Source organism: Lactuca saligna, chromosome 8 (assembly GCF_052625555.1).
Source record: "Lactuca saligna cultivar CGN05327 chromosome 8, ASM5262555v1, whole genome shotgun sequence".
Lineage (NCBI taxonomy): Eukaryota > Viridiplantae > Streptophyta > Magnoliopsida > Asterales > Asteraceae > Lactuca > Lactuca saligna.
In genome coordinates this window covers 62,162,285-62,178,921 of record NC_136424.1, presented here as the reverse complement: position 1 = coordinate 62,178,921, position 16,637 = coordinate 62,162,285, and the positions used below count along the sequence as shown (strand labels likewise).

The window sequence follows — 16,637 nt, the reverse complement described above, 5'->3', positions numbered from 1 at the left end:
GCTAATAAACTAGCCGGTGGTGAGATATAACTAATTTTAGAACAGTCTGGATGGTAGTCGACTTAATAAGCGGGTTGAAAGTCTCATCACAATCAATGTTGGGCCTCTTACTCTGTCCATTGGTAATAAGGTGTGGCTTATGCTGAGCTAAGGATCCATCTGTATTTTGATTTTTCTTAAATAACCAAATACAATTAATCACATTAACATAAGGAGACTAAGGCACAAGTACCCAAGTTCCATTATAAATAAGTGTATTATGTTCTTTTTTCATAGCATTTAGCTAGTTTGGATCTCAAAAAGCTTGAGAATAGTTGCGCGGAATAGGAGAATAAGAGCAATCTATGTCAAGGTTAAGCTTTTGGATAGGTTTAGAAATGGTGTGGTGTGACTAAGTGGTCATGAGGTGTATATGTAAAGGGATGGTAGTAGAAGAGTATGTGATGGGGGAGTTGAGGGATCGTTATTAAGAGATGTGGTGCATGTCGAAGGAAAAGTATGAGAGGAGTTGATGTTTGGAAAGATCTCGGTAATGAGAGGAATTTCAAGAGTGAGATGGGCTATCGGTTGAGGTGGTGGCACCCCCAGACGAAGGAGTGCAACAAGGATTATTGAAGCATTATTAGTGTTTGCATCATCAAAGAATGTATAGTCATGACATTTGTTTGATTATTGCATGAAATGAGAACATGTAGTGTAGAAACTTCTCGATATCCATGTAGTGTAATTATCTATTATTTATGTTGAAACTAACTCACAATACCTTTGTAATGAAATCAACCGTTTTTAATGGCTAAATTGTAACCTACTATAGATTATAACCTTCTAATTAACTTTATTTTGAAACTAAATTTGTTCCTTTACATAATGGTTACTATATCAACAAGTTATTTATATGATCGATGTGTATGAATATTTTTTTCATATTAGCCTATAAATTGTTTCACACACAATGTCTACTTTATATTAAAAAAAACGTTATGCTTTTCAAACACAAATATATCGCATGTGATATGGAACAAAGAAAAAGTGCAGTAGCTTCGTTAGAAGAAACCATCAAAGTTATTGATGATCAACTGCATATTTTGTGGACTATTCGTTCCTATCTAGCCTCTTCAAGAACATCGATGGCAGAAGTCTTACTATACAAGTCAATGACACTTCATACGAAGTTTATTCTATATTAATGGATTTGCTCAATTTTCTTGGTCAGAGGATCAAGAAAAAAGGATTTTCTTGATGAGTGCATGAAAGACTGAGTGATGAGATTTTTTTGGGGGTTTAGCAATGTTTTTTAAATGTTAGAGTTTAATTTACAAAATTGTGTTTCAAAATTTGGACGTATGAAATCAAATAACTACTTTGATAAAAAATTATCCCCACCAAACATAGTATGGATGTTGGATCATATTTTAGTGGTTTATGATGGGCTTATAATTTATTATTGTATTTGGTCTTAAATATTTATGTTAGTGGGTTTATTGGGTTTTCGGTTATGGGGACCAAAATCACTATGGTGATTTCAGTCATGATGGGTTTGGGTCTTTTAGGCCTTGTACTTGGTATATATATTGCTTTTCAACCATTTAGGTTCTAGTTGTTCATTCATTGTAGTCAGCTGTCAAGAAAGAATTCATATGTTCCAGATGATTAATCAATATATCGTGTGCATTTGAAGTTGTTTTGTGTGTTCTTGAATCATTGCTTGATTAACATTCCACATTGTTAAAGCAATTAAGATTGATAACGTATAAGATCAATAGTTTTGGGACTTACAATTGAAGGTTTTGAGATCTTTGGTTTAATCGAAAATTGATTTAAACTGATAAAAATTTGGTTGTTCATCGATTAGTTGTTCTTAGAATTCTTCATATTCATCGTGTTCTTTGTGGATTCATTTGAATTTTCGGGATTAAGTTTGGATTGTTGTCAATTAAAAAATCATGTAATTTAAAGGATCTTGATAACTTCCTGATAATAATTGAAAGTTTTCGGTTCCAACATCTTAAAGGGTTTTTGGTGGGTGTTTGGTCAAAGTCCAGAGTTTTCGGTCATCGTTTAGACCGAAATCTCCTTGGTATTCGGTTTTAGTTCTAGGCCAAAATCATTAAGTTCTCGGTCAATTTTTTGGGGGTTTTCAGTCAACACTCTTGTTGACTTTCCTAGTTTTGGGTCAAACTTTGAGTTCTTGGGTGTTCTCATTTTTGTTATGTAATGCTCTAAATTTTTTTTGTTAAATAAAATTTTCAATTTTAAAACCGCATAAAACGCAATCTCACATTTCTCAAAACCCAAATGAATAAGTTGTTCAAAACACAAGACAAAAAATGTTTGATAATATCCCAAAATCCTTAAAATATAATCTCAGGCTGGTGTGTACAATTAAGTCGACGCCTTCCCGCGATCCTGAGAGGTACCTAAAATACATTTCACACAACACTGTAACCACGAAGCGTCGTGAGTTCCCCAAAATACCAAACACAAATAATTAGCCTCTCATGGCTATATCTCAATAAGGACCCTTCGGTCATGTGTCTCAGTGAAGATCCTCTAGTCTCACAGTTCGGGTTGGATCCTCCAGTCCGTTATCTCAGTGAAGACCCTCCGGTGTTACAACTCGGTCTGGACACTCCAGTCCTAACTCAATAAGGCACAAAACAATATACATCATAAATCACAAAGACAAAATTCATGATATCGAATAGCTCAGTATAAGCACATAAGACCCTCCGGTTTGTAGCTTAAATAAGACCCTCCGGTCACACAATATTACCACTCAGGTAAGTATAGTGAGAAGACTCACCTCGTACGTAAGTAAGTAGGTCTCATACTAAACGATTGGTCTAGACTCCGCCTACATATCATAATCATCTCTAACTAACACTTTATAACAACAACTCTAAACATGTTAAGCTAACCCCTTTTCTAGTTCTATGAAAGGGTGAAAGACCATTTTACCCCCCCCCCCCCCCATGGTCTCCATAATCCATAACTTGACCAAACCCTAAAAGTCAACGGAAGTCAACACTTGAATCAACAGTCCATGTTGACCCAACTCGTCGAGTGCATTTATGTGACTCGTCGAGTTCCTTTGTTTCTATGAAATATCGGGAAAATCCACCTCAAATCGTCGAGTTGTCTCACCAACTCGCCAAGTTTGTAATGCGTCCAGACTATTGGGGAAAACCCCAACCAACATATCGAGTTGGCTCACCAACTCGTCGAGTCCCTTCAGTCAATTCTCTCGTTTAGACTTTTTAAGCAGAACTAAGTCACCATACTCTAGATCTAGCTTTCTAAGGCTGAAATACCACATAAATTTGTAAGCTTTATGTCCATGCATAAATCTAGGGCTAAGTTTTCCAACCCAAAGCTCAATAAAGGGTTTAATGCATGAAAGTTGGCCAATAGCTTGATAAAGCTTGAATCTTTAGGCCAAAGGGACCTAGTATTGTCCAGATCTGAAATCTCATCTTCAAGGTATGCTCAAACAACTAATGGACTCAAAAAGAAGATAGAAATAGCCATAAACTCCCTAGTGGAGAGATCTAACAAGCAAATGGTCAAGGTTATATCTTTTTACCTCCAAATGACAGCTAACACTGATCGAATACTGGATCCAAGGGCTCCTTCTCGTTCCAATCCTTTTGCTCCTCAAACTCCTTCCAAGAATGATCTAAAACATAGAATTTTATCCTCTCTCTCTCTCTCTTTCTCTCTCAGATGGTAATAGCTTGATTAGGGTTCTCTCAGCATGTTAAGGATATGAGAGAGGTGGGGTAAAGGACTTAAGGTCCTTTAAATAGGGTTCAAACACTGAAAATTAGGGTTTTCACACTCAGCTCCAACTCGTTGAGTTAGGGCCCCCCAACTCGTCGAGTAGACTCTAAAAATCATGCGGCCATCTCAATCTCTTCTTGACAAGTTGGGGACTCCAACTCGTCGAGTTTCCCTAACAAAAAGAATATAATTTAATAAATTATTATACCTGGGATTCGGGATGTTATAATTCTCCCCCACTAGAATCAGACATCGCCCTCGAAGTTATCCTCCATAAACAACTCTGGTACTACTCATGTATCTCGGACTCCAACTCCCAAGTCCACTCGGACCCCTTCTGATGCTGCCACTGAACCTGAACCAAGGGCACCTCTTTATTCCTCAAGACCTTCACCTTTTTATCCAAAATCGCCACCGGCTTCTCAATGTAGTTCAGACGATCATCAACCTTAATGTCCTCTAAAGGGACCACAGTTGTCTCGTCGGCTACACACTTCCTTAGCTGGGATACATAAAAGGTGTTATGAATCTGGCTTAACTTTGCAGGCAACTCTAACCGATAAGCTACATTACCCTCTCGATCGATCACTCTAAAAGGACCGATATATCTAGGGCCCCGCGCCGCTTCCTGAATCGGATCACCCCTTTCCATAGGGATACATTCAGGAGGACAAAATCTCTAACCTGGAACTCTAGCTCTAAACGTTGCCAGTCTGCGTAACTCTTCTGATGACTCTGGGCCGTCTGTAACCTCTGTCTGACCTGTTGGATTTGCTCTGTCATCTTGAGCACTATCCCAGTGCTCCCTATCACTCTCTGCCCTACCTTTCCCTAACAAATGGGAGTCTGAGACCTCCTCATGTATAAAAGTTGAAAGGGAAGCATATCGATACTAGAGTGATAGTTGTTTTTGTATGAAAACTCAGTCAAGGGCAAGTAAGTGTCCCAAATACCACCGAAGTTCATAACACATGCGTGTAACATGTCCTCGAGTGTCTGAAATTGTCAGCTCACTCTGCCCGTCTGTCTGTGGGTGGTATGTGGTGTTGAAATGCAGTTGGGTACCCAACTCCTCATGAAATGTTTTCTAGAACCTGGAAATAATATGCACATCCTGATCTGACACTATCGATTTTGGCACCCCATGTTGTTCCACCACCTCTCGAACGTAGATCTCAGCCAATTTCTCCATAGAAGAGCTCTAGCTTATAGCCAGTAAGTGACCACTCTTCATCAACCGATCTACAATCACCAATATCACATCGAAACCTCATGCATTCCTCAGTAACATGGTAATAAAATCCATGGAGACCTGTTCCCACTTCTACAAGGGAATCTCCAAAGAATGAAATTGGCCATGAGGACGATGGTGCTCTGCCTTGACCTAACGACAGGTCAAGCATCTCTCGACTACCCATGCCACATCTCTCTTCATATAGGGACACCAATAATCTCTTTTCAAGTCCAAATATATCTTGGTGGCCATAGGATGGATTGAGAATCTTGACCTATGGGCTTCCTCCATCAAAATAAGTCGAGCTCCACCTGTATATGGCACCCATATCCACCCAGGGAAGGTCATAAGCCCCCGACTATCAGTCTCAAACTCATAAATCTACTCGATCACCCGCTCTCTCTTACGGTTCTTTGGTCTCATGGCTACCGCTTGGTCCTCTCGGATGGTATCTAAGTCTGGAGTCATCACTGCCATCCTCATGCATACGTCTCGGATCGGAGCACTCGCTTCTCTATAAATCTGGGCATCGGCTACCACATTAGCCATGCCAGGGTGATACAAAATCTCACAGTCATAGTCTTTCACTACATCCAGCCACCTTCTCTGTCTCATATTCAGGTTAGGTTGATCCATAAGGTACTTCAGGCTCTTATGGTCCGTGTATATGGTACATCAGACACCATAAAGATAGTGGTGCCAAAGCTTGAGGGAGAATATGTTGGATAAGGTGTCTAAGTCTCTAACTATATTTGGTATGTACTTGACCTGATCTATCATGGTCCATTTGGGTTGCACTTCACCTGAACAATTTGGTCTTCATGAAGAGGATATGTATGATTTATTAATATATTATAATTTATAACACATTAATATTAAATCATATTATTTAATTAGTATTGATCAAGAATTAATTTGGAATTAATTTTGTGGTCAAAAGAGACTAATTAAATATATAGGGATTGATTGTGTAAATCATTCATTCTTATAATGTGGGCTAATGACCCATGATTCCTTATGTTGGGCTTAACCCATGCGGTGACCCATGGATGCTTCATGGAGGTTAAAACCCATGGATCATGAGGAATGTGGAAAGTCATGAGTTACATGGTGTAACCCTAATGTGACCACTATATAAGAAGCCTTTTGGTTCAAGAAAATGGCACCTAGAATATATACAAAGGAGTGGCCGATTTTGTGAGCTTTAGAGTTCTCTTCGAAGTTTCCAAAGTGTTAGTGGTGATTTGTGATTTCACTTGAGGCATTCATATTATTGGTGCTAAGCTCTTAACGCTCCAAGCGATAAGCTACAACAAAAGGTATGTCTCCTTACTTGTTTTATTACCCATGTATCAAAACTTTTGTATGCTAGATAGGATAATACCTTGGAAACCTCAAGTATGTATATATAATAGAGAAAACATAGATCCAAGGTATTTAGGGTTGCATGTACACCTTAGGAGTATTAGAATGCTCAAAACCCTTCAGTGGTATCAGAGTCTAGGCTTGTTTTCAATTATACTTGATGCAACTTGTGTTTGTAGCTTGAAAAATCGATTTTTTGGATGTTTGGACAGTAGACTCGCCGAGTCCACTGGGGGACTCGCCGATTCCAAGCACAAATTCATCCAACTCGCCAATTCAGTTCATGCACTCGACGAGTTGGTGCTCCAGATTGCAGATTTTCGAATTTTAAAGCTGGAATTGGACTAGGATCATTACCCTAAACTGTCTTTGAACTTATAAACCTGTTTTTGGTGTGGTAATGATCATGCTAATCCAATTTCAAAGATACTTGTTAAAGTTTCAAGTTTTATGTTAGTTTATATGATTCTTAAAAATTGTTGATTTGAATTATCCATGCTTATGAGTTTTTGGTAGATCATATTATTTGATAATTGCTTGTTAGTTTAATTGTTGATCTAAATGCGTTTTTAATGGACTCCATAACTTGCCCTCAAGTTATGGAATTCCAAAAGTATTTTCCTTAAAAGTCATTAAAACTCATAAGTTATAGAAATGAAAGGTTTTGAATAGTTTCAAAACTTGTCCTCAAGTTTTGGAATTTGTAAAGTCACTTTAGAAAACATTAATTCTAATCCCAAGAATTTTAAAAGTTTAAAATTCAATCCTTATACTTTATAGTATTATAAGTTAATAATATATATATATATATATATATATATATATATATATATATATATATATATATATATATATATATATATACACACACATATAAGATCAAGTCAGTCTTACCGTTAGTAGACCTCATTCATGAAGTCGGTCTATAAGTGGGGTATAAGGTTACTGCCTATAAAATGATGGTTTAATAGGTGTCCACTCTCACCTACCGTTTCCTTGACTAGTGGAGGGTCGTTAGCCGAACGAGTAGGATAAGACATTAATTCTCGTTAAGTATAATGATAATCATAAAGTAACTAAATATTTTATAAAATCCCAATCTTAGTTACTTTAGGCAAATGTGAAATTGATGCTAACCCATAAAATTACACTTTGCACCTTACCAAGTCGTTAGTGAAGCGTGTGTTGTTAAGCAGCACACTAACATGGACTAGTAACGGTGTCTTAATGTTTGTCATAGATCGATGGAGTGTGTGTGGTTAACCGGCACATCAATTAGGTGATAAATGACATTAAGAGTACCAATTACATTTGTATCGTTATTAACACCTTGTTTGTGATCCTCGGTATCCCTGTCACAAACTTGAAGGGTATAATCGAGATTTAAACATGCAATTGAAGAGTTCAATGAATCTCAAAAGAATCTAGGAATTTCAATTCATCTAAAACCTAATAATTCCATTTCGTTTTTCATGGTGGAAATTGGTAAATCGTCATTTACCTACCTTCAAATATTTTGCAACTTGGATTACAACATCCCTCTTCCAAATTGTAAAATATTGTGTTGGGTCCTAGCCTTAATATTTCATTTTGGATGTTATATTAAAGACTCAATATCTAATCTAAACTTTGTCTTTCTTCCTTTTCAGATGTCTTCCAATAATGTTGCTTCTGGCTCAAAACCTACCAGCTCCTTCTCTCTCATGAACCTTTATGGGAGAGTCATTTTTTGATGTAGCTAATTTTAATGATTGGATTAGGAACATAAGGATGGTCACTCGTTATGAGGACAAGGAATATGTCCTCGATGAGGAGCTTTAGGTCATCCATGAGCCGTCTGCTACTCCCGAGGAGATTGTTGAGTACACTACCCATAAGAAGGATGCCACTAAGGTATCCTACATCATCTTGGCCACAATAACAGCAAAACTCCAAAAGTACTATGAGGACTTCTACCTTTTTGAAATGCACCAAGATCTGATGGAAAGATATTGTGACATCCCCAAATTCACGGCCAGAAAATACCGATTTAATTTATGTTTTTAAAATAATTCAAAGTAATCCTTTGATTAAAAGGGTTGCGGAATTTGTTCCCAAAACAAAATATGATAAAATTTTATCAAAGTATTTCTTAAAGAAATGTAATTTCATTATATAACAAAATCCCGGGATGTCATGCTCCAATACAGACCAAAAGCATAAACAGTACAAAATAGACTTATGTTCTGGTGCCACTACCTGTAATACAAAGAAAACTGAGTGGGTCAGGCTTGGGAGCCTGGTGAGCATATAGGGTTTTCAACCCATAATAAATAATTATATTAATTTCATCAACCAACAATAACCCAATCAACCATTCCCGTTATCCTCACTTTACTTCCCAAAAACAGCTATCACAAGGGACCTAATCTAAGGATTTTCATCGGGGCGACAACACTGCTTTGGGGGTTTCCCAATAATTTATGTCAAATAAGGCAACCATGTGGGGGATGGAGTACAACAATTGAACACCCAAGTTCAGTAACACCTATAGGTGGTGAGCCTACCAGCGCTCCACTAGACTATCTAGAGAGTCCGTGGTCGTTATCTAAACTCCGCTAGATGACTAAATCAGCAACAACATCGAGGCCTCTCATCATTTTATTTAATCCCTCATCAACTATCTGCCCATGTTTCACCCAACGTATTTGTAGATAAATAATACATATATAGCTTAAAACATGTATAAAACATTCATTCAACACTTATCTCAAATAAACAAATAATATATAAACACATAGCACGTATTTTACAGAGAATACTCCGTATCTATGTGTTAGAAGAAAATGAATATACACTCACGACGGCTCTTAAAGTAATATTCTTTGATGAAATCGGGATGTTCTCTAAAAAACCGGGCTTCATGCAGGTAGAGTTTCGGCTCGAAAACTCTTTTTCTTGGGATCTTCGGGGCTTTGGGACTTGTTTCGGGGCTGCGGGATGATACTGGGACTGCGGGGGTATTTCTTGCAAAGTAGAGGAAAGTTTAAGGTGTGAAGGATGGAAAATTAGCAACCATAAACGGTTAGCCTCACATCCTATTTATAGGAGGAGTCTGGCCTTCGGTACGTAGGGAGTTCCTCCGAGGGACGCAACGCGTTCTAGAACGTTGGGCGTTCCTTCGGACGTAGTGCGTAGGAGCTAGGCGAGGTTCTCTGTCCGATGCCAGCTTGTTTCAACTACGGCGTCGCTCATCCGAGGCCGAGCAAAACAAACGCGGGGCGTTCCCCTTCTGAATGCGGGGCGTTCCCCCTTCGGATAAGCTTCGAATTTTTATTTATTTTTATTTAAAAACTTCAATAATTCATATACGAGCTCCATTTTTGGCGTTCTTTATATTCACACGTAGGTGAGACTATGCTCTACAACTTTCATTTAGACTCCGTCGGCTAATTTTGACTTTATTTTTATTATGTTATTTTTAGTAGGTCGGGACAGCTTAAGTCCATTATAAATTCATAACTTCTTCATCTGAAGTCCGTTTTCGTCTTTCTTTTTACCATTGAACTATTATTAACGAGATCTTTGATTCTCGTTTAGATTGTCTCAGCTAGAAATCACTCGATCTCGTATTCGAACTTTGGGCTGCATTCTGCTAAGTCGAAACTTCGAAAAATCATAACTTCCTCATACGAAGTCAGATTTTGACGTTCTTTTCATGCATGCTCTCGATTTAACATATTCTACGACTTTCGTTTAGATCGCTAAGGCTAAAAATTGCTCTATTGTAAATTCATTATTTACGTCACGCAGTGTCGTACTGGTTCTGTCGCGAAACTTCAACATGTCATAACTTCTTCGTTATAACTCAGATTTCGACATTCCTTATATATCCGGAATCCTTGTCACGACTATTAGAACTTCCTTCATAGATATTGGGCTTATCTAATACTTTATTTTAACGTTTATTTTTTATCCTTAATTCATTTAAGTCACATAATTAGGCATAAAACACATAATACTCAAATAATATATTTTTATTATTTCAAAATGAGTTTTAAACGTTATTCTAGACTATTACATCATCATTAATGGCTAGCCTAGAAACATAGGCATTACAATTCTCTCCCCCTTAAGATGATTCCGTCCCCGAAATCACACATCAACAAACAAATGCGGATAGCGACTCATCATGTCACTCTCCGTTTCCCAGGTGAGATTTGGCCCATGCGTATGTTTCCAACGGACAAGCACTAATTCGACCATCTTGCGTCACAACTTCTTAATCTTACGGTCAACAATTGCCTTTGGTTCTTCAATTAACCTTTTGTTTTCATCAATTCTTAACTCAGAAATTGGACTTATGTCGGAAACTTCTCCCGTGAACTTCCTCAAATAACACACATGGAAAGTGTTATGAATACCATTCAATTCTTCTGGTAGTTCTAGCTTGTAAACTTGGTTCCCAATCATCTGAAAAACTTTAAACGATCCAATAAATCTTGGACTTAACTTTCCCCTTTTACCAAATCTTACAAGTCCCTTCCACGGTGAGACTTTAAACAAAACCGAATGCCCAACTTGATATGTCATCGGTCTTCGTTTTTTGTTAGTATAGCTCTTTTGACGATCCTGAGCCGCTAACATTCTCTCCTTAATTATTTTCAGCTTTTCAACAGTCTGATGGAGTATCTCGGATCCTATAAACTGCTTTTCTCTAGCCTCAAACCAACAAGACGGCGTACGATACTTCTGTCCGTACAAAGCTTGATAGGTTTTTGCTATAAATCTTTAACCGTTTTGATACTTCTGATCCTTACAGTTAAAACTTTTATATTTTTGACATAAAAAACACAAAAAACGTCCCGGGGCGGGGCGAAGCCGGAGCTTTCCTCCTAGTTTGTAAATAAAAAGGGAATTAGTTAAATGAGACTGTAACATGCATGGAAATGTGCTATCGTTGTTTTATGAAAATGGATATAATACATTCATAATGGTTAATAGTTCATATAAGATAATCGTCTATTAATTAATCATAGTACGAAAAACTAAACACAATAACACATGATGCACGTTGCATATTAAATTATTAACCATCAAACAACTACATATATCTCTAATAAAATAACCACGTGGTATATATTGTATTCTTCATTATGATGAGTTCATACCTGGGACCTTTTCATACAAATTATTACACACAATTTCACGCTTATAAACACACACACTAAACACACCCTCATACACGGAGACATCTAGCCATGAAGATGCAATCCAACCATGACTCCCTCTTCATCATGCTCGCAACCCTATATTCCGTACTCGTTCTCTCCTCTTCACAAGATTTCGATTTCTTCTACTTAGTTCAAGAGGTATTCCATTTCAATTCAATTCATGCTGTAATCGCAAACCTATAAATACAGTTTAATTTCCTCTTCATTCCATTCAACTACTACACGGTTTTATGATCTAAATGTTCTGTAGTGGCCGGGATCACACTGTGACACTGAACAAGGTTGTTGCTACCCAACCACCGGAAAACCAGCTTCGGACTTTGGAATCCATGGACTTTGGCCTAATTACAACGATGGCTCCTATCCCTCGAATTGCAACTCTAGCAACTCTTTCGATGCATCTAAGGTTGTTCTTTACTTCTTTTACCATTACTTCTTTTACCATTCCCTCGGATTGTTTATTGGCGTATACGTAGGAGCCAAAAAAAGAAATGAACGTCATTAATTAACCGTCTAAATTACAGATTTCCGATCTTATTAGCCGAATGCAGTTGGAGTGGCCAACATTATCGTGTCCAAGCAAAGATGGGCTAAAATTTTGGGGTCACGAGTGGAAAAAGCATGGGACTTGTGCGGAATCTATACTCGATCAACATGCTTATTTTGAAACCACTCTTAAACTCAAAAACAAAATCAATCTCCTCCATGCTCTAGAAGGCGCAGGTATGACTAGCTCATTCATTCATTTGTAGTTGTGGGAGAGAAAATCTATTTTGGTAACTGCATATATATAAGAGTATAAAACAAACGTTTTGTTTTTTGTTTTCCAAAACTTATAAATATGTCAAAATGTTACGCAGGAATTCAACCGAATGGGCAAATGTATAGTCTTGAAAGCATAACGAGCGCGATTCAAGTGGCGAGTGGCTACACTCCACGGATCCAATGCAATAATGACACGTCAGGCAACAGTCAATTGCACGAAATCTCCTTGTGTGTGGACTCGATGGCATCTGACTTCATTGAATGCCCCGTTTTGCCTAATGGGCGTAGTTGTGGTTCCTCCGTCGAGTTTCCTTCCTTCTAACTTTAATGTTTTAATTCGTTAATGTAAGAACTTAGATGTAGCACCAGCTAAATGCTTTTATTTATATAATAATTTCGTTTTTATATTAATTTGTGCAACAACTTTCGGTTTTTACCAATTTGTAGAACACACACAAATTACCGATATAGGTATTTAATACAACATGATGGACAATACGTGTTGCACACACATGGTCAACATGATGGACATGATGGACAATACGTGTTGGTATCTCGATCAACGTTGACCATGCAAAAACCATTCTTATATATGGACGTATCGAAAAGAACATGTGTGTACCAGACCATAAACTTGAATTTTCAAAAGGGTATTTTTGTATCAATTCTATATCTTATATAACTTAAGAATTTTTTGTTGAGTTGTTAAAAGCACATTTCAAGATCACATGACATATCTAATCTCACGTTATTTGTAAAACACAACTTCCGTAAGCCATCGTTTTCCACATCTATACAAATAACACAACTTCCGTATGCCATCGTTCTCCATATGATTTGAAAGAGACTTGTATACACATCTATACTGGGGTAAAAAGGTTTAACTTATTTTGTATTATTATACAACTACTACAATAATTGGGAAAATAACTTATTAAGGTTACTAACTATTTCAGTTGTCCATATATAGGTAATGTTTTTTTTTTGTACACATTAAGGTAACTAACTTGTTTTGTTTGTTCACATTTAGGTAATATGACTGGCTATCACCTGTTTTTGCTTATGTGGCATGCATCCACCTGGCATATGCCTTGAATACGTTGCACCTACGTGGCATGGTGCATATATGGGAAAATGACTTATTAAGGTAACTAACTATTTCAGTTGTCCATATATAGGTAATGTTCTTTTTTTTACACATTAAGGTATCTAACTTGTTTTGTTTGTTCACATTTAGGTAATATGACCGGTTATCACATGTTTTTGCTTATGTGGAATCCACCTGGCATATGAATTGAATATGTTGCACCTACGTGGCATGGTGCATATATTGTCTTCATTCGATTATACTATAACTGTGTCATACGATTTCACCCCTAATTCTAAACCCTAGATCGATCGACGATGGCTTCTTCTTCCTCATCTTATTCTTTAAAATGACAACATGAATTTCAAGTTGATCATCCATGTGATTGCGGTTTACCATCTCGTGTGAAGATTTCAAAAACTCCTGCAACATATTCAACAATATTGATTTACCATCAAGTTTTGACAAACTCTAAATTTTCTTCCATGGTTGTCAAAAGTTTTTAAAATCTTCACACGAGATGGTAAGCCGCAATCAAATGTATTCAAGTCATATGTCAGGTGGATGCCACATAAGCAAAAACAGGTGATAGTCGGTCATATTACCTAAATGTTAACAAACAGAACAAGTTAGTTACCTTAATGTGTACAAAAAAAGAAGAACATTACCTATATATGGACAACTGAAATAGTTAGTTACCTTAATAAGTCATTTTCCCATATATGCACCATGTCACGTAGGTGCAACAAATTCAAGTCATATGCCAGGTGGATGCCACATAAGCAAAAACTGGTGATAGCCGGTCATATTACCTAAATGTGAACAAACAGAAGAAGTTAGTTACCTTAATGTGTACAAAAAAAAGAACATTACCTATATATGGACAACTGAAATAGTTAATTACCTTAATAAGTCATTTTCCCATAATAATGTTGCAACTACTACTATTAGGTCTAACATCAAACAAATATGGTGCACTAACTTGTAAAAAATTAATCCAAACTTGTAAAAGATTAAATTAATGCAATTTAGAAAATTAGTCCAACAAAACTATAAGTTATGGTCCATAAAGAAGAGTTCAAATAAGCCCAATCATTTTTTTAAAGAAATTGTTTGATGTGGAATAACAAATAAAGAAATAATCTCACTTTTTTGCTGTATTAAAGGAATGCACGGCAAGTAGAGATAAGAAACAACATGCATTGAAAAAAAAAAGAAACAGAAGAAGAACCGGTCTCATTCCAAAGGAGGGAAAAATTACATTTCGATTTTCGAGTTTGGGAGCAGATATCCAATGATCACTTTTTGCATAAAGATGATCGGTTCACTAGTTTTAAAGGAATTTCCGACCTTTATCATTTGATAGTGGAAACGAAGAAACATTGTTACAATCCTATAGTTTATAGGTTGTTAAATTTGGTTTTTGTTTTACCCACCGCGACTGTAACAGTCGAAAGATGTTTTCCGTGATGTAGCTTTTGAAGATGAACTTGCATAACAAAATAGGTGTTGATTTTTTGAATGATGTCTTGATTTATAATGTTGAAAAAGAAGCCCTCAGGAAGTGCAAATTTTTTGGCATTGGGGTGACACACACGGAAGTTACAGAAACAACAAATAGGTTGGGGTGTGAACATGGTAATCTTCCTTTTATTTACCTTGGCATGCCCATTGGTAGTAGCATGAAGAGAACTAACAATTGGTGGTCATTGGTTGAACGATTTATCAGTAAATTGTCTATATGGAAAGCAGATTGTCTGTTAATGGGGGCAAGACTCACTCTATGTAAATATGTTTTGAGATTCCTCGGCTCCTACAACTTTTCTATCTTTAGAGTACCAGCAAAGATCCCTGTGAAACTTGAAAGTATCCGATGTCGGGTTTTTTTGGGAGATCGGCTGATTCGAAGAAAATTACGTGGGTTTCCTGGTCGAAAACGATGAATAACATGGAGAAGGGAGGTATGAACATTGACATCCTCAATGCGGCCAATATGCGCTTCTTCACATGTACTGATGGAATCTGGAAGGAGGTGATAAAAGTCTTTTATAGTGACAGAGGAGGCCTTAGGGAAGTCAACCCCTCTTATCGGAAAACTAATGTTTAGGAGGGAATTAGCAGCATCAAAATGGTTCTAAACAAGTTGGGTTTAGACATTATGCTCACACATGACGGGAACAACTGGAAGTGGACTTTGGAAAAGGATGGGTTGTTACTGTCAGCTCGCTTAGAAAGGCTCTGGACAATATCACCCTGGATAGTTCCTCTCTCAAGACAATTTGGTGTAAGGTTGTCCCTATAAAAATAAATACTTTCATTTAGCATTTGTGACATAATATATTGCCTAAGGTTGACAACCTCCTGAATAAAGGCATTCATATTCCAATGCAGTTGTGTACGTTATGAAACTGCTATCCCGAATTTGCTGAACATTTTTTCTTACAATGTTCCACATTTGGGCAACTTATGGCAAACTTCAGGCTAAATTGGTCAAAACTTCTGGACTTAACTCAGGGAGTTGAGCTAGAAAACCTGATCAAAGGAGGAGACCTTACATGGACGAAAGATGAGGCCATCAAATTTTATGTAGTGATTTGGACCTTCTTGTGGGTCATTTGTGGGCCATTTAGTGTAATTAGAACGACATTCGTTTCAATTACAAAGTTAAAGGCATCTTTGATCTTGCCTCGGAAGTCGTTAACAGTATCTTCTTGTGGTTTAGAGTTCGTTACAATACAATAGAAACTTGCCTATAGATAGTTGGATGTAATATATTTTTTCTCTTGTTGTTTGTATGCTCTAGCCCCTCGTTAGAGTTGGTGCTTTTTTGAATAAAATTTCTGAGTTGTTCAAAAAACAAAAGTTAAGGTTAAAGATGTAAATGATTTTTTTCACAAAATGTGTACACATAGATGTCAAATTTGAAATGTAAGTTTTAAAACTATTGGTTTGTTATTTTAATGTACTCGAAGTCTATGAACTCTTCCAACGCTTTTGCTTGATTTTATTTTTAATAATTCTTATTGTTCAAAATATATATATACTAAAAGAGGTGTGGCAATTGTTCTATTCCATGTTTTTCCAGCCAATAGTAGTTTTGATGGGAGGATGGGGTTGGACATTGGATCAGATTCCATTAAGTCATTCAATGAAACTTTTGATACTGTCTTTACGAAGAGAATTTTGCGATGGA

General features: G+C 36.9%; 1 protein-coding gene across 1 annotated transcript; it reads left to right on the top strand.

Moving 5' to 3' along the window:
• The first annotated feature begins 11,608 nt into the window (after window positions 1–11,608).
• LOC145008985 (extracellular ribonuclease LE-like) lies at window positions 11,609–12,768 on the top strand. Its single transcript, XM_078967633.1, has 4 exons — window positions 11,609–11,730; window positions 11,843–11,998; window positions 12,117–12,315; window positions 12,453–12,768. The coding sequence occupies exons 1-4, from the start codon at window positions 11,620–11,622 to the stop codon at window positions 12,677–12,679; spliced, it is 693 nt and encodes a 230-aa protein (XP_078823759.1). The 5' UTR covers window positions 11,609–11,619; the 3' UTR covers window positions 12,680–12,768.
• The last annotated feature ends 3,869 nt before the right edge of the window (window positions 12,769–16,637 follow it).